The sequence below is a fragment of the Linepithema humile genome, chromosome 2, assembly GCF_040581485.1.
Source record: "Linepithema humile isolate Giens D197 chromosome 2, Lhum_UNIL_v1.0, whole genome shotgun sequence".
In the NCBI taxonomy this organism is placed as follows: Eukaryota; Metazoa; Arthropoda; class Insecta; order Hymenoptera; family Formicidae; genus Linepithema; species Linepithema humile.
The window spans coordinates 17,973,879-17,993,409 of NC_090129.1; the positions used below are offsets into that span (position 1 = coordinate 17,973,879).

General features: G+C 31.0%; 1 protein-coding gene across 1 annotated transcript; it reads right to left on the reverse strand.

The window, feature by feature from the left end:
- Nucleotides 1-7,423: 7,423 nt before the first annotated feature.
- LOC105679001 (ankyrin repeat domain-containing protein 16-like) lies at nt 7,424-10,833 on the reverse strand. The gene is made up of 3 exons (XM_012378769.2): nt 10,343-10,833; nt 9,117-9,380; nt 7,424-8,300 (listed from the first exon to the last, which is right to left on the reverse strand). The coding sequence occupies exons 1-3, from the start codon at nt 10,668-10,670 to the stop codon at nt 7,942-7,944; spliced, it is 951 nt and encodes a 316-aa protein (XP_012234192.1). The 5' UTR covers nt 10,671-10,833; the 3' UTR covers nt 7,424-7,941.
- Between the last annotated feature and the right edge of the window lie 8,698 nt (nt 10,834-19,531).

The window sequence follows — 19,531 nt, forward strand, 5'->3', positions numbered from 1 at the left end:
GTATCATGCATAAAAACGTTTTCAATTCCACAGTAAACAAAAACCTAAGTGAAGCACCGGATGTATATTACGACAAATTAAAGTCAGTATGTTTAGTTTGTAAGAAGAATATTCCGTATGAAAATTTTCATTATCACATACGCTTCTCACATTTTGCAACAGAAATGGCAAATTATGAATTGGTCAAGAGTAAAAACGAATATTACACAGAAATTGGTCATTTTGAGGTGAAATGCAAACTGGTGAATTGTAATAAAACTGTACCGCTTTCTCTTTCATCAGCAATAAAATATCACACATCAACCACACATATGAGAAAATTGAACAATACGCAAACAGACACAATGTCACAATTCACCTTAACTAAAGACAACGTGTAGAATTATTATGAAAGAATTCTCAAACAGAAATTTCGAGCAAAGTGCAAGATTTGCGAATCAAGTTTGTCCTACATCCAATTTGGAAATTTCATGCGGCATTTGCGTACCAAACATGACGACTACATCACATCCATAGTAAACGAAAACATCAGAGACACGCCGGAGATATATTTCGACAAATTAAAATCAGTATGTTTTGTTTGTCATAAGAAGGTTCCGTACGAAAATTTTCATTATCACATACGCTTCTCACATTCTGCAACAGAAGTGACAGAGTATGAAATACATATAAATAAAAAAGAATATTGCACACTAATTGATGATTTTATGGCGAAGTGTAAACTGGTAAATTGTAACCAAACTATATCTCTTTGTCTTCTATCATCAGTAATGCTTCATACACGTTTGCACCTATTTGGAAATACGCAAACAGAGGTAATATCTACATCAAGGAATATCACAGATAAAAGTGAGCTATTGCGAAATTACATAATATTGAAGAATTTTCAAGCAAAATGCAAATTATGCAATTTTCAAGGATGTTATATCGACACTACCAACTTTAGCCAACATGTAAAGAAGAAACATACAGAAGTTATTTCATATGAAAAAAGATGCGGAGAAGGATGGCCGTGGATGTATTTTAAGCATTTTGCCCTATATACATCAATGTGTCTTATCTGTCAAGCATTGTTACCGTATTATCCTGAACTTTTAGTAGACCATTTGCATTATTCGCATTTTATCAACAGACATGATCATTATTATTACGACTGGAATTGGGTGTGGAAATATTATAAAAAGATTGGTGATTTTGAGGTGAGATGTAGTCTTTGTACCATCAAAATATTACTTAATGTTAAAGTATTGGATTTCAACCATTATTGTGAAACACATCTGAACAAGCCGGCAGGTACAAAAAGAGCGTGTGACATCCCGAGTCGAAATTTAGCGTCTCTTTTAATGCTCATACAGCCTATATGAACCTATTTTTACGGAATTAGAACCTAGAACTCCTCTTTTAAAACTTGATCTCCTATAATTTGACGTTGAAATACTACTTTAAACCTATAGAGCCTCACAAAATAGATTGTATTACTGCGAGAACTCCTCCATTAAACCTCGAACTTTTATCTAGTATATATATATACTAGATAAATTCGACCTATAAAAGTTATTATAATGTTTAATCATAAAGGAAAATATTTGATTCGTTGCATTTCCAACTTTCATTAATATTGATACTTTTCCGTTTCCTTCTTCAAAATAGTGATATAATATCTAAAAAAAATTCAACGCAAAAAAATTTTTTTAAATTAATTTTTTTATTAAATGTTAACTATTTTAGATGTACTCGTTAAAATTCAAATAAAAATGAAAAACTATACAAGCAATATGCATAATGTGGTTGTATTTTGATTATTGCTTTATTAAGTGATACAATATTATCAAACGTTTCAGTCTTAATTTGGACTTTTTTCTGTATAAGTATTTCTGTCTGAACTTGTTTTAACGCATGTTAACTATACTTAATAATATACTCTTAACTATATGTATTACATATACTTAATAAATAATATTTAATTCAATAAATATTATGTAATGTTTTTAATATCTTATTTTATATTTAATATCTTAATTTAATATTTTTAATATAATCACAAAGGTATATGGATTTTCAGTACTAGTTTTATGATATTATCAAGAAATTCTAATGATTGCAAAAATCTTCACAATAATAAAGAAAATTACGAACTATATAATTTTAATTAATGATAATTTTAATAGCATACAATTTTTAAAAATATCAGAAATCAATACTCAATAGTTGAATTTTGATATTATATTTTGATATTATCAAGAAATTTCTAATAATTACAAATTTTCAAAAGATAATAAAATTCAACTAAATGGTATTGATTGATGATATTTTTAAATTGTATGCTATTAAAAATTATCGTTAATCAAAATTATAGTTAGTATTTTTTTTTATTGTAAACATTTGCAATCATTAGAATTTCTTGATAATATCATAAAAGTAGTGCTGGCAAAAAGGAATCTATATATTTTCAGGGTCTAAAGCGGGTCAACGAAGGGTTTTAACTAAACCCTACTTTGAAGCTTTAGCAGGAAAAAAGGAAATTTTGGACATATTGTAGCGCCAAAGTAGGTGCTATTATATACATACGATACAATGCATAACATCTACTTTGACTCTCTTATGCCTACCTCAAAATAAAAGATTAAGGTTCAATATAGGTGCTAAATTTCGACTCGGGATAGCTGGACCGTCAGGAAGTCAATCACAGAAGAAATAAAGTGACAGTATGTTTTATTGAACTTATTTTTGATACAATTATACTTACATGTATATAATTTTTAAATTTTTGTTAGTCACGTTTTAGCAGAACAAAACCAAACAATAGCCAGATAATTTGTATTACAAACAAATATTTATAAATGTTTATATAGATTTATTCAAAGGTGAATGATGTTAACGACAATCATGTAGCACGACAACCAAGCATCACGACAAAAAGCCATCTCGATTTTGGTGATTGAAACAATCTATAACATGCAAAGAAAATAATGTATCTCTGACGTGTTATTATTTATTTTATATTTATAAAATTATAAATATATTTATAAATTTACGTATTACAAAAAATACAAAGTTATATTTTTGAAATTTATTAAATATAGTTGATATATTCAATATATTTGATATATTTTACTTATATGTCTGTTTTAAATTTATAAACTATGTTTATAGTTTCATAACATAAAACAATTTAAAAAATTAGCAACTGACTCTTCAATTCAGGGACAAAATTTGTCAATAAGTTATTCAACAGAATATTTTACTATAATTTTTATTTCTTGTATTCTACGTTTAGCTTGTTCGTACGTGTAACTTGTACATTTTTATTGTACTTTTGGTAATTTAAATTTATTGACTACTTAGTTATCATTATATTATTAGAGATTTCCAAACTATAATACTAATGTAATAATAATTGTTGATAAAATACGAGAATATCAATTTAAATTTTCTAATTATATTAACTTATAGAATTGATAATCCTTTCAATATAATAAAAAGTTAATATTATTATTAAATTTATTATTAAAATTTATCTTTCATTAATTAATATGCATGCTGTAACAGATGTAAGACGATTTCTGTATACAATTAAAAAATGTTCATTGAAAACTCTTATCTTATTTGTTTCTTTTATTCAGTAATTTTTTATTTGCTTGTTTAATACAAGTGTAATACAGGGGAATAATAATTTAACATTATAAATTATGAAAATTTATCAGTAATTATGCTGCTGGTTAAGCACTTTTGTCTGCTAATTTTGTAAGCTAAGAATATATAAATATATTGCATAACATACGGACAAAATATTTTATAGATACATATAAAAGTGTACTTTCATATTTCTGCAATCAACATAAACACACTGAAAGAAAGGTGTGTGATATTTAGATTATAATAGCATTCTAATATAATTATAATTGTGATACTTATGTTTTTAAAAATTGTTAGTAATAGGTTAGTAATATAATAATCTCATATGTATAGTATTGCCAAAAATAACCAACCACATAGTTAGAACATCTATTAAAATATTTGTGTTGCCAAAAAGCAGTATAAATAATGTTGAGATATTTCAATACACAGGGTGTCTGTCATAACGTGTCTCACCAAAAAGATACAAGTAGATTTCGTTATTCTGAACAAAAAAGTTCACTATCATTTTGCAAACAACCACGTAAAATTTTGAGTAATTAATTAAAAAAGATTGGCCAATAAGCGCGCGATCGGGCAGTGGGCTGACCGTAGCGGCGGTGGCGATAACGCGCGCCGTTGTTGACACATCTGGGCGTACGGCCCATCGCCTGCCCGAAACGCGCGACTGCTGCTCGCGACGAATCGGGCGGAAGACGGCACAAAAAGGCGACGCATAAACAATAACTTTTCGTCTCGCGCGCGCTGTCGTGTCCGAGATCGCGCGCTTATTGGCCAATCTTTTTTAATTAATTACTCGAAATTTTACGTGGTTGTTTGCAAAATGGTATAGGACTTTTTTGTATATTTGAACATTGTTAATTTATAATTCTCACATAAATAATATGCACACCTTTAATTGTGATACTATTTTAATATTAACATCACAATCAATCATCTTGTTACACAAATTTAAAGAATATGTACTAAGGATGATTAAATATCAATCGAAACGTTTATGATATCACTAAATAAAGAAGATTTTGAAGCAATTCGATTCTGCATCAGTTCTTTATCTCCATTTCTTTTTCAATTTTTAATATAAATAATGATTACTGCTATTTTTCTTTTCTCTCAGTGTATAAATTGCATTTATCACAATATCAATAAATTCGGCATTACAAGGATTTCTTTGATATAGTAATTATTTAAGGTACAATTAATTAAATATATAATATTTCTTTAAACATTATTTGTTTTAAGGATCAGTTGTAACATGTCTTATACAAAGTGCCACTACTATGCAAAGTGGCCGTGAGATGTCACGATATCTCTCGATATCTGTAGAATAAACTTGACCGACGTATCAATATTTTCATTTAAAAGAAAAACTATATCATGTTTCTTCTTTTATTTTCTTTTATAAAACACTTTTCGGTATAAAGGCTCCTATATGTAAGACTCGTATTCAGTTATCTGCGGCTAGTCAGACACAATGTCACGACTTATCTTAACGAAAGACAATGTGTGGAATTATTTTGAAAGAATTCACAAAGAGAAATTTCGAGCAAAGTGCAGGGACTGCAAAGAAAGTTTCCAATACTTCGACAATAGTCAATTTCTATCGCATTTACGTTCAGAAAAACATATAAAATATTTTAAAAAAGCAGCAAACGAAAAGTTAGAAGAAAACTCGTATATATATTATAATTCATTATTTAAAGCATGTGACGTTTGTCAAATGCATGTTTCGTATGAAAATTTTGGCAACCACATAAAATTGCATTCTCCAGAACAATTGGCATATCATGAAGCAAAGAGGACTAGAGACAAATGTTACACGCAACATGGTAATTTTGGGATGATGTGCATAGTGAATGATTGCTTTGACTATATAAGAATTCAAATTGCACAATCATTAAAATCGCATATTGCAAAGCACGAATTGGAAAATATGCGTATGCCAACTAAGGTCACAAATAAGGAACAACTATTGCACAATTACACATTACACACGCCTCATTTTCAAGCAAAATGCAACTTTTGCGACAATTTTCAAGAATCTTATATCGACATTACAAAGTTTAATCAACATTTAAAAGGACATCATATCGAAGTTTCAATATACGAAAAAATGTTGACAGATTACCCATGGATACATTTCAAGTATTATTCCGAAAATAATTTACAATGTTTTCACTGCAAAAATTTGCATACTGAAGTGATAGATAAAACATCGTTACGAATACATATGTCTTTGTACCATGAGAAATTTGAGAATACACCTTTTTATAACCAAAACGTCAATGATTGGGCCTGGAAATACTGCGACATCAGCGGAGATTTTCAAGTGCGATGTCATCTTTGTTCCGCCGAAAAGGAACTTGGTATTGAATTAACAAAATTAAACGATCATATTGTAAATACACATCTGAAGAACCCACCAAGTACGAAAAGAAGGTATGAAATAGCTGGAAAGTCAACCACATAAGAAAAAAAGTAAGGAAAAAAGTAAGTGACAGTAAGTTTTATTGTTAATACAATTATATACGTGCATATAATTAATTTTAACTTTGTCGAGTCGAGTTTTAGTAGAACAAATGCAAACAATAGTCAGATAAGATGTTTCACAAGAAAATATTTATAAATTTTATATAGGTTTATCGTAAGGTGAATGATGTTAACGACGATAATATCACGACAACCAGGCACCACGACAAAAGGCAATCTTGACTTTGGTAATTTAAACAATTTATAATGCACAGAAAATAATGTATCTTTGACGTGTAATAATTCGTTTTATGTTTATAAAATTATAAATATGTTTATAAATTTACGTATTACAAAAAATATAAAGTTACATTTTTGAAATTTATTAAATATAGTTGATATATTCAATATATTTGATATATTTTACTTATATGTAGTCTGTTTTAAATTTATAAACTATATTTATAGTTTCACAAGATAAAACAATTTAAAAAATTAGCAATTAACTCTTCAGTTCAGGGACAAAATTTGTCAACGAGTTATTCAGCACAATATTTTACTATAATTTTTATTTCTTGTATTTCTACGTTTAGCTTGTTCGTACGTGTAACTTGTACATTTATTGTACTTAGCAAATGTATAAATAATGTATCAATTTTCTAAATTACTATTGCAAACATCTATGAAATTGCGTTATTTTATTATTCTAATATTATGCTTATATAAAAATTTTTGGATTACTCACTTGATGCTATCAATGCTTTTATGATGTTCAATTTGCGGTATTTAATTTTGGATATGGAAGTAACGCATTTTTGAAGTTGCATATAATAATTTAGTATAATTAAGTATAATTAAAGACTGAGATGAATATTAATAAATGGTATGTATTAATAATTGTTACTATTAATAATTGTTCTTCTTAAAATACATACACATCAAAATATTCATTTAAAAAATAGTCGTTTTATTTAATTATTCTATACAAATATTTGGTATCCTAGAGAATAAGAAAAACTTTTTTAAATGGAAAAATTTTGGCCCACATATAAATTTAAGTAGCATTAATGCCATGATGAATCCGAATTCCATAATTGTGTTAGATGGGTATAGTATAGTCCTGCTAATATCAACTGTAAAGACATTTTCATCCGGTCTATGTCTGTGCTGACAGCATAGACATTTCTCTCGCAGATGATAAATTGATCTTAGAATATCATTGAAACGTTCTCTCAACATTGTGCCGATTAGATATTCCGTCAATTTTTTTTCTGAAAAATAAATATGTACATATTGCCTGTTTATTACAGTTCATCAATATTCTATCATATTTTTACAGTAGTTTGTCAGATTGGCAGCATGGTTATAGCTTCAAATGCTGCAACGTGCTATTTCGGTAACACATCCAACTTCGTCGTTCTCGGTACTAAACGGCAAACAATAATCGTAACGGCAAAGATACTAATTAATTGGATACCAGGCGCGATAAATCGCGCCACACAAAATCCTATGCAAAATAGCGACGAAAATTTACCCGATAGCTCGCCTCATAGGCAGCGACTACCGCAGGAAAAAATAATAAATATGTATATTTACGTGCACAGTACAACATTCGAATGTACTAAAAATATGTTATTATAAAAAATTCCATTTATAATAATATAATTAAATAATGTTATTACATACTAAATATTACATCGTTTCGGTAAATTTCGTTTTACATTTGATTTTAAATTTACATTACTTATAATTTAATCTGCTAGTTTTAAAAAAAAATTCTAATTGTAAGAAAGATTTGATAATAATAAAACAAGTATTTATTATAAACGATTTTTATTATTTAGCGCCAAATCTAATCAAAATCTGAATAATGTTGCTACAATTATTTCTTCGAGCTATCATCAGTGGAGTGATCCCACAGGAAGCTTCGCAATTCACATCAATCAAGTGATGTTTCAAAATGTATTCTACAGCTTTCACATTGCCAGCTAGCGCGGCAACATGCAAGATAGTCTGATTAATATTATTTACTAGACTGACATTAGCGCCCAAATGTATGAGACATATCGCTGCATTCATATTTTCATGTTTCACAGCTTCATGAAGCGGCGAGGAGCCTGCAGAGTCTTGTGCGTTCAGGAGGTTCGTATTTGATGCAGTGAGTAAATTAATCACTTTTTGGTGCCCGTGAAATGCTGCCAACAAAAGAATTGAGAAGAATCACTATATGTAAAATAATATTAATTTCTAATTTTTTAGAATTTAAAGATTTCAATAATATTAATCTATTCTAAAATAAACATAAAAAATAATATAAAAATAGTGGCAAAGAGAAATATAGTTTAGTATACTACTAAACTGTATTTGAAAAATTTATACCAAAAAATAAATTGAAGAAATATTTAAAATATTATGTGGACCACCCTGTATAATAACTAATAAAGTTTTGACTTTTGAGCAAAGGGTTTTACAGTGTTTCTGTTACACTTCAAAAAGAATTTTTGCAGTTAAGGAGAGTCATCCCGTGCAGTTATCTCGGAGTCCTAAAAAAATAATTTGTATAAACCAACGCATGTCGGTAAAATTTCCAATTTTTTTCTTTTTTTGGTTTTAATTTGACCAGCCGCCGAACAATTAGCATGTGTACTTTACTCACACAAAAGGATTTGTGATTTTATAAAAACAATAATAAATAACTTTTTTTTTCAGGTACCGACCTGTTTTATCTTCTATTTTTCGTAAAATTCTTTTTTTGGCTACGTAAAATAAAAAATCCTTTCAAATCAACCGTTTTCTATACTATTAGCATACAAACTTTAATTATAAAAAAGGATTTTTTATTCCACGTAGCCAAAAAAAAAAAATTTCACAAAAAATAAAAGTCGGTAAAACAGGACTCGAGGATTCCTTTAAACGCTGGGATAATCGCTCTCTCTCTCTCTCTCTCAATAGAATTGTTTTTCAAGTACTTTCAAGTACTTATAATGTTTTAAATATAGGTATGTGATTACCGGCAATGTGCAATGCGTTGCGACCATTGTTGCTTCGATCATCAATGCATTTCGGCGAATGCTTCAATAATAAATTGACCACATTCTCGTCACCAACTCGACAAGCGATGAGCAAAGGAGTCCAGCCATCCTTGTTACGCAAATGTGCGTTAGCGTTAGCGGCTAAAAGGGCACTGATGCATTGACATGCAGCATGACCACTTTTAGTACACGCAAGCATCAGAGGTGTCCAATCACCACGCTTTAAAGCATCCACCAATGCACCTTTATGGGTTGAACAAAGTATATATGTATAGTATATTAATACCAAGCAAATCTATACTTTATATATTTTAATTTGATATTATTTAATATAATAATATAATTTGGCATTAATTAACAAGATAAAATTAATGAGTTAATTTTAAAATACATGATATAAGTAAGGTAATTTTTAATTTTGAATATATTCTCCAAAATAAATAAATTAGATAAAATAAAAAAAATGCTAAAGAATTACTATATTGTGTGTGTACCTAATTAAAAGGATTCTGTTTTACCGAGTCGTCTGTTTTACCGATTTCTTTTAAATACATCTTACTTTTTTTGGCTGTGTAGAATGAAAAATTCTTTCAAATTGACCGTCCGCACTGTATTAGCATATGTACTTTAATTACAGAAAAGGATTTTTCATTTTATACTGCCAAAAAAAAGTAAAGTGCATTTTTAAAAAGTTGGTAAAACAGACGACTCCCCTTAAGAGCGAGGGTGTTTACGATAATTCAAGTTCGAGTTAGTTTCACTAGGACCGACAATGAGATATACATAACCATCTAGAACCTTTATGATTCATGACAACTCAACGCTGTCTTGTATTGCTTGAGTTAAATTCATTGAATTTGTTGAGTTTAATAAATATAATTATATACATATATATATAATTATATCTATTAAAGAGGTATACCAACATACATACCAACATTATTTGTTTCTTTCATAGACTGATTTGCAGTTAACATTTTTTTATTACAATAAAATTTGCTCTATAAACTCAACAAATTCAATTAATTTAACTCAAGCAATACAAGACAGCGTTGAGTTGTCATAAATCATAAAGATTCTAGATGGTTATGTCTATCTCATTTTTCGGTCCTAGTGAAACTAACTCGAACTTGAATTATCGTAAACACCCCGAACTATGATTTATGCGGCAAGTAAATAATTTAAAAAAAAAATACGTTAAACACCTTTCTCCAGTAAATATTTCAAAACGTTGTCTTGCGCAAATTGTGCAGCTTCGTGCAAAGGCCTTTTCATATCTTTGTTGGTAACGTTAACTTTAAATTCCGGCATGTCAAAACATTCGTACAGATACGTCACCACATTCAAATTTCCTGCTCTTGCTGCCACGTGCAATGCAGTGTCTCCAGATGCAAAGTGCCGAAAGTGGCTCCAATCGCGAATTCTATATTTGTCAACAAGAATACCTACTCTACTCATGTCACCATTTTCACATGCACGTAAAAAGTCACGCGACAAATTAGAAGTTTCAAGCATTGCACTATTATAACACATGTTTTACAAAAAAAAGAACTCGCAAAAAGATGAATGTTTCAAAATATCAGAAGTTTTATAATGAGTAAATATGAAATAGTAACAGATGATCTTTGAGGTTAACACGATAATGGTACGACGCGTGCTGTCGCCAAACGATCCATCGAATAAACTTATCAGACAGTTGCTGATATCGACAGAGTGAAGCCTGAGAGCGACCATTCAGTGTTTGTTATTTACCGACCTCTGTTCACCACTCTGAAATAATCTTCTCAAACTTTTCTCTGTGGTAAAGACAATTTTTTCACAAGATATGTTTGTTTTTGCGATCTTACTTACTAACAATTGGTAAAGTTAATTTTTTTACAATTGAAACAAAATATATCAATAATATACTAATAAAGTACACTAAAAGTATTTTGTAAATGAATTTATTACATACTAGATAATTTTATTTTCAATACTTACAAAAAAATCAAAAGCTTGCACATAAAAAAATACATTCTTAGACTACAAATATAGTAGAATGTATTTTAAATATTTGAAAAATATGCAATTTATTTTTACAATTCTCTAAACATTCTCCAATTTATTTGTGCTGCCTGAAAAACTCTTATTTGTACTATTTTGTTTGTAATATTCACATTTTCCAAGATATTTTTAATGAAATTTTGTAGGCACTTAAAGCAAAATATACCACAATAAGTGAAATATTATGATCAAAATACAGATAGAATTGAAAATATTAAAAACAAAATACTAAACAGTTTTCTAAAGCACTTATCATGTCGATCAAATCGGATTTAATAAAATTGATTAATTTAATTTATTTTACTTTAACTACTTTTATATAATTTTTAATATCTTCTATACACTCTAATTTTTTTTTCTTTTTTTATTATATTTAATTATATTATTCGTACATATAGATTTAATATATATACTTTTGATTCAGATCTTAGTTCAACTTCTGAATTAACGCGCCATAGAAACTGTATAGATCGTCAAAAACAATGCACACAGTATCACTTTATTTTCGTTAAACAAGTTGCATTTGAATATAAAATCCGCTGCGCATGAAGTTGACGTCTAGTTGAAATATTGTGACACCGCGCTTATTGCTTTTCCGCTAACAATCAAGATTATTTCTACAGCACATTTCAGAAAACAGAGCGCGAATGTTTTGCAATTACTCATTCATTTTAAAAGTACATGACAAACGCAATTTTTTTCAAAAGTGTCAATTAAAGTAAAACACGATTACTGGAACATATTATTTAATTTGTATGTTCGTAATTAACAGCGTCGATCACAATTTGGCGGTCACATTTAAGCAGATTATAATTCTAACGAGTATATTTTGATGTTAGAACACGCGCAAAATAATCCTTACGTTTGCTTAAGAAAATCGAAGTACTATGTATTTTTCATTAAATGCAGTGTATTAAAAATTTAAAATTTTAGCATTGGAATTAAATCCAATAAAATGTATTTATGCCATATATTACGATAATTGTTACAATTTTACACGTGAACAAGCAGTAACAGAATAATTTCGCGTTTGTGTATTTCGCGCATCGCGGCGTTACAAAATCGCGACATGATTCCGTTCGTTACTTTCGCGTTTCTTTTGAAAGTAAAGTAAAATTAATTTTTGTTGAGTAGTATGCGTAATTTATAATTCAGATTTTCCAATGATCAAGCGCTTCCTAAGTGTATTTATTCCGTACAAACTGTACTTTCAAACTGACTGCATAATTAAGAGAGCAAGGAACACATAAATTAATACATCTATAAAAATCCTACAAGAATTTTAGATTTTTATTTTAATATGCGTTGAAGATTTGCGTGGAAGACATATACAGAACAAAGCGAGGAATGAAGACCAAGGGCGCGCACATAGTAGGGCTCCATTATGAGGTGTAGGCATGTCAAAATTATCATACATATTGGCTAGTCAGATGCCGACACGAAGATATGCTGTCCGGTCTCGAAACGTCCGATTATTTAAACAAACTCGAGCGATACGATCGCGGTCACACCCATTACTCGAATGCACCCAGTGCAGGGACGAGAAGAAATTCTCGTCCAAGTGAGAGATCCTGTGTATCATATGACGAGTCTTCGGTCTTTTAATCTTCTATCAAATTATTTCAAAAATTAATAATATGTTATTTAGTTATTTTTAATTATACAGATATTTATCAGTTTTATCAAACTTGTAATGTATAAAATATTTTACACAATTACTCGTACGAAAGAAATAAATATTTTTGTTAAATGATAAAATATATATATATATAATATACATTATGCATATGCATGTTAAAAAATATGGCAACATTGCATGTACTATTTAAGCTTCCAATAAATACATATTTCCCATCAGATCCAAGATTATCTGCCATTTAATAGCAATACTTACTATTTCACTAAGATATAAAATACCACATTTGTTATCGAAGAATAAATAAAGGTTATTGAAGAATGAATGCAGGGTTATAATTTGCACGTGAATTTATTTTTACACGAAACGCAGCTTGCACCAAGTTTGTACGCCTTCGTGTTAGACTTTCAACAATGTTCCCATTCAATGAATATTACCAAAAGCTGTCCGCGCTGGACGGAGTGTGCAATTTTGCTGCGGGGTGCACAAATGAAACGATCCCAGGGGTGAAACGCAAGCGTGAGCGACAATTTCCTTGCGTGCACGCGTCGAAATGAAATTCGTGTTGTGTGTGCGCGCGGAAATTACAAGTGGATACATGACGCGCGCTTAACTCTCACACATGAATAATAAACGAAGCGCTAATGCGCGCCTCTTCGACACCCCTGTTTCTCTTCGTCTTAACCGAACCGGCGTATGCCGAAAGCATACAGTAATCAGACACCCACGGTTTCATTATTAATTTAATTACTCGTTTATGCTCCATCGCTCATATCGATTACCGAGCGTAACGATTCAAAGTTTCTCTCAATATACATATATAATATCTTAACCACTTTCACAACCACTTAAGCTACAGCATACATTGCTGTAAAGAATATTCTATCAATGCATTAAACATTATTTTTGTCTAATAATGTAACTTATAAAGAAATTGTTTTTTTTTCTAAATGCAAGAAATTTGACATCTAATTACAGCGGTGTTATTCACGCTTATTATAACAATAAGCATTTATTGTAAAAAGATTATTAAAGGCTGAAACAAAAATTCTGCAATAGAATATTAAAACATAAGTTGTTTTTAATTACATTAAAAGTGTAATGTTTTTTTATAACAAGCATGTAATCTACATAAGAATAAAATCTTATCTTACATTTAATTTAAAAATTTTCAACCAATTTTTATGGGTTTTCAAAGACTCGGGTATCAAAAATTTGAATGAAAAGGTTGCAATTATATTTAGCCTTTTATATTTTTATGAATTTTTGTCACAAATTTGAATAAATTTGCTCTTAAAATGTTTTATGTACTAATTGCAATATTCAAAATAATATTGAAATATTTGAATATATACATTATAAATGTTACGGTAGCTACGTAGTAAAACAGTGAAGCTTAAGTCAATTAAATGGCAAACGAGAAACTAAATGGCAAACGAGAAGATATTTGTCCGTGGATCAAAGCGCGGTATCGAGTGGGCGTATCGCCTGGGGGGTCAGGCAGTCGATCTTTCGGTTTTGCCGCTTAACAAGAATCGCCTCCTCTTTAAATGAGACTCGATGACCGGGCGGAAATCGAAAGCGCGTCGCGATGACACCGTAAGAAAGTTACGAGTCCGAGCGCTCGCCGATCTCGTTCGCTGGTTGTACAAATTTAATTCGCCAATAGATCGTTCCGCTAATAGATTGTGGCGTGTGCCAAGTAAAAGTGCATCTCATCGTAAAAGTTTCAATAAGAACATTTTTTTCAAACCAGCAAGTCATTATTGAATCCTGTTTTTCTTACGTATTTTATTGCGCGTATATTAATTTACATTAATAATTGTTGCATATTGCTTGTCAATTGAAAATTTATTAATTTAAAAACATTTTTTTTTTTTTAATTACGCGCAATTTGTGTAATACGCATTGAAATTGACAAATATTTATTCTACATGTTTTAATTTCCCAAATTTTCTTACATTTATCGCATTTAACGCTAATGTTGTTAGCGTAATCGTGGTTGAAATCGGTTGTGACGTGGATTCTCGCCAATCAAGGACTATGTCGCCCCGGTGCACCGGCAATGTGCAAAAAGTCGACACGGTGACTTTTCTAGCCAGTTCGCCCCCGCGCCCTTGGCACAGCCGCCGGCAGATCGACCGGATGGACTAAGCGCGCGGGACTCCGGCGCGCGCTCGTCCGCCCCCGCCTCGCAAGATCTTCTCTCCCTGTACGACGAAAGAGGAAATGTCCTGCAGCTTTGGGTCGATCTTTCGGGTGCGGCGGTACAATAAAAAACAGTCCAGTCAGCGGGGCGTGGATCGCCGATGGCACGGACGGCCACGTCTCGTTCATCGAGTCGACAATCGTCTCTCGGCCCTATTGCGACGCCCGTTTCTTTATTTCTTCCTTGCCGTTCGCACTCTCAGTTTATCGTCATCATACTGATCGATTCGTTCGATTGGCATTAGCAAGTTTGTCAGTTGCCGAGCTTTCAGTTTAGAAAGCAATTTTCCGTATAAAGAATAATCTCTTTCTTGATTTTATATTACAATTAACGTCATTTAAATGTCCTTAATTGCAGTAATTAATTCATCAATTAAATTCTATCCATTTTCTTATTTATCTTATTTATTTAATTTCTAAAGATTCTAAATTTCTTATTTATTTTTTACATAATAATAAAAGAGCACGAATAATATTAAATTCATTTCGCACTACTGTATTCAGTTATCAACTTACTCTACCTTTCATACAAGATCACTGATTTCTTTCTAAATAATTGTTTCTCTTTATGAAACTCTAACAAGAAAATCACAATTGTATCTAATTGTTCTAAAAAGAGAATATCTTGGTGTGTTTTGACATCGGAGCAATGTTGGCTACGTCGTATCAGCTGTACGTTCTATCAGCTGCGAGACGAGCGAGGCGCAGTAGGAACAGAATGGAAGGTGGAAAAGGGAATACCACATCTAATTGTAAGCGGCGTCGACGAAATTTCGCAGTAACTGTCACTGCGTCATCGTCGTCGTCGTCATCGTCCGCGCAAGGACGATCCCACGCGGCAAATAGGATGTACGAGGGAAGAGGGTACGGTGGCCGAATAGGCTGGATGGAGGAAGTTGGTTAGCCGCTGGTAGCCAGGATATCAGTATCAACGCGGTGTAATCAGTGAACCACGCCCATTAGCGCTATGCTCGCTCCGTTCCGCCCACTACGGCAATTACACCCTCGAGTCACCCACTGGAGGGGAACATTAAACTCTCCCCCTTTCTCCCCCGCCGGAACTCTCCTCGCCCCACGCGTCTTCCTTTGGCTCGGCGTCATCCCTCGGCTACGTCGACCTCCTTCCTCTCTTCTCCTTTAGCCAGCTTCATCCCCTCTAGACTCTCTTCTTCCACCTTTTCCCCTCGTTCTTTCTCTCTCAATCTTTTTTTCTTTATTTTTACTTCTAATTGTTGTCGCTAAAGCAGATGGAATAGTATTATAAAATAATTAGTTTCTTTTTTTTTTGTCGATCTCTTCAGTAGTAAAAGTTGTTTTCTGCATTTTGTGAAAAAGCATCTGTGATTTGATTAATGTAAAATCCAACAATTTATTAATATAAAGTTACTAATTTTAGTTAGTAACTAAAGTTAGTAATTAAGCTAACTTTAGTTATTAATATAAAGTGTTATGTTATAGACATATATAAATATTGTTGTTAAAAATTTGTAAAAATTTTAGTTTCACTCATTTTTCATCTATCAAATAATTCATTTAGATCGATTATCGGTAGAACATTTAAGACAAACTTCCGCGATAATTATATCTCATTCACTTCATTGCTCAAAACTAATATCCGTGGATGACCACAATTTGTTTTGTATTCCAACTCGCGTATTTTATAACGCAGTGGCTATTTAGGTTGTTTTCCAGCAAAGGACACAAGTTGACACAAATCGACACAAGTATCACTCTGTCTTTGTTCGATATTCAATGAGCAACAGAGGGAATAATACTGTTGTGTCGCTTGTGTCTCTTGGTGGAAAACTACCTTAATATACACACGATAAAATGAAACCACTTGCAAATTTACATGTTGCGTCGCTAAGTGCAACGGCATGTAAAGCAATCGGGTAAAGCAACAAACTAAAATTATTTAAGAAATAAATGCGGAAACTTTTATGTCAGCACTTTGCGGTAAAAAATGCAAGCTTTTGCGATTAAAGGCAATAAGCGCTTTTTCTCTCTCTCTCCTTAAAAAAAACCTCACAAGTTACCGCAACTAGCAAAGATTATCTTAATCGTTTGAGACTTAATTTAACTTTCTTATGGTGATCTTTCTATTTATACAAATTTTAACAAAAAATTGAACTTAACAACTATATTTTCTTAGCAATCGTTAAATATTTATCTTATTCATTGGAAATTATTTCTGTCATTATCAATATTACAGAGTGAGTCATATTTAAAAACTTGTTTAATTCTTTAATTCGTGATCGAAGGATTAGAATACAAATTGGACTTGATGATAAGTTTGGTATTGACAGCTGAAATTGAACGGTTAAATGCATATCAGGAAGTAATTAATTAAGACTGAATAAAAAAGAAAAGATAAAAATGAAAAAAAATAGAAGGAAGTATAAATTAATCTAATTTTGAAAAAACATAAATTGTATGGATCATGTAAACAAATTTGGATCGCTTTATAAGTTTGGTTGTCAGTTTTAGTGATGAATTGAATGTCTAAATTTATACAGGAAGATAACTGATTTGGAAGTGAGCAAAAATAAAATAGGAAGAAAATGTATGGGCGATAAAAGTAAAAAAATAGAACGTGTCATATTTAAAATCATTTTATAACATTGGATTGCATAATAAGTAATTTCAGATTTTGTAGATAAATCCGCTTACTTTTTTGTCAGACAAAATACAGTTTGATACAGCACGCAAATTGAATATTCGTTTGTCAAAATCAAACAAATCAAATTTTGTATCACATATTTTTAAGCGTGTTACGTAAAAAACAATAACACTGTCTATTAAACAAATCCGAAATTATTATACCATACATCAAATATTTTTACGTAAAACATGTTTAATTTAATTTTTGTAAGAAATTATTAATTTAATCACAATAAAATAAATATTATGCATTGCTACAAAGATGTGAAATTCTCGACATTATAAAACATTAATTTACAATTATAATTTTAGGTAATACAAATAGAAAAGATTGATCCAAATGCTTCAGGACCAAATTAACAAATAATAGTCTGCTCATAAGAAAAAACACAACAATCGCACGTTACATGTTGAAATTTGGCGATTTCAACGCCCGATAAAGTATTCCCTCTTAATTTCTTCACTATATCTTTACAGACAAAAAAAAGACATTAATTTTATTTTATTCAGACTTATTTTACTTCACTTAACTCCAATCCGATCTAAATGAAAACTAATTTTTCACGTATCTCCAGAACTAGGAAGATTTACAAATAAATAATAAATCATTTAAACTATAATTAAAGTTAATCAATATTATTGAATCATTAATTTATCGGAATCAATTCGTGCGCCAATAAATTTATCGCAATTGCGCTTAATGACTTTAGACAGAACTACGTCAACCGCAAGTAGAACGAGAACGTAGAACCACATTCGAACAAACGTCGGGAACAGGGCAGGGAATTGCGGGTATTCGCTACGCTCTCTCGAGCCGCGATTTGTCCGCCCAATTTCACGGCCCTTTCGGGAAAAATGGGAAAATCTTTCCTCTTGGCCGCGACGAGTGTGGGAAATAGACCGCGTTATTCTCCCGCGGTTGACTCTGCGACACGCCCATGGCGAACGCGCGGATTAAAACGTTCCTTCCAGTTTTACGCTCGGCGGCAACAAACGGTTTGATGTCGGCGAGTAATCAGTAGGGGATTAGTTTCATTCAATTACGGCACATTTAAGATGGAAAAAAATAAACGATAATTTAAGTTAAATAAGTGGTGAGAAGTTCAAATTTTTTTTATACAACACAGAAGCACGTGTAAAACAAAATACAAAAATTTCAGATTTTGCTTCGTACAGATTTATAACAATTATAATAAGCCAGATTTATTTTACATATTTTTATGTTCTCTGAAATGAAAGAACTATGATTATTTTGCCTCCTGACTTATTTTGTGTCAATTAATACCTTCTTATTCTTGAAATAAACGACGATTTTTGTTTAGGTGACAATTCAATTTTAGAATTATTTCAATTTATATTTGCATTTCTGTGCTGCTTACAATTAGTTAAATATAGCGGATTTTAGTTTTTCTATATCCAACAGAAATTATATTGAATACAAACAAGGTTCGAAAATAAGACCGTCGAACTAAATGTAGAAAATTAATTCATAATTATTTTATCAATATCAGACTGTCTTTCTCCTTCCCTCTCTTTCTTTTTCTATCACCCCCCTCCCTCTCTCTCTCTCTCTCTCTCTCTCTCTCTCTCTCTCTTTATCAAACTAGACTTTATTAATTCTCTTTTTAGATATTTTTAGTAGATATAGTTATTAAAGTGTCTTTATTCGACGTAAATTTTTTCCACTACAAAAACAATGATAGAGAATTTTACACTTTTTTAACTTTTAAATATAAAAAATATAATGTTAAACAGCAATCCCGAATTATTGCATTTCTTCCAGCTCGACCGAGTGACAATCGGGAGCGACGCCGCCGCCGCCGCCGCAAATCTCACCTTCCGGTGC

Coding starts and splice junctions, on each gene's coding strand:
- LOC105679001 (XM_012378769.2), bottom strand. CDS start 10,670: ATGTGTTATAATAGTGCAATGCTTGAAACTTCTAATTTGTCGCGTGAC. Junction 9,381..10,342: donor GAAATATTTACTGGAGAAAG/GTGTTTAACGTA, acceptor CAACCCATAAAG/GTGCATTGGTGGATGCTTTA. Junction 8,301..9,116: donor CAACGCATTGCACATTGCCG/GTAATCACATAC, acceptor TTTTGTTGGCAG/CATTTCACGGGCACCAAAAA.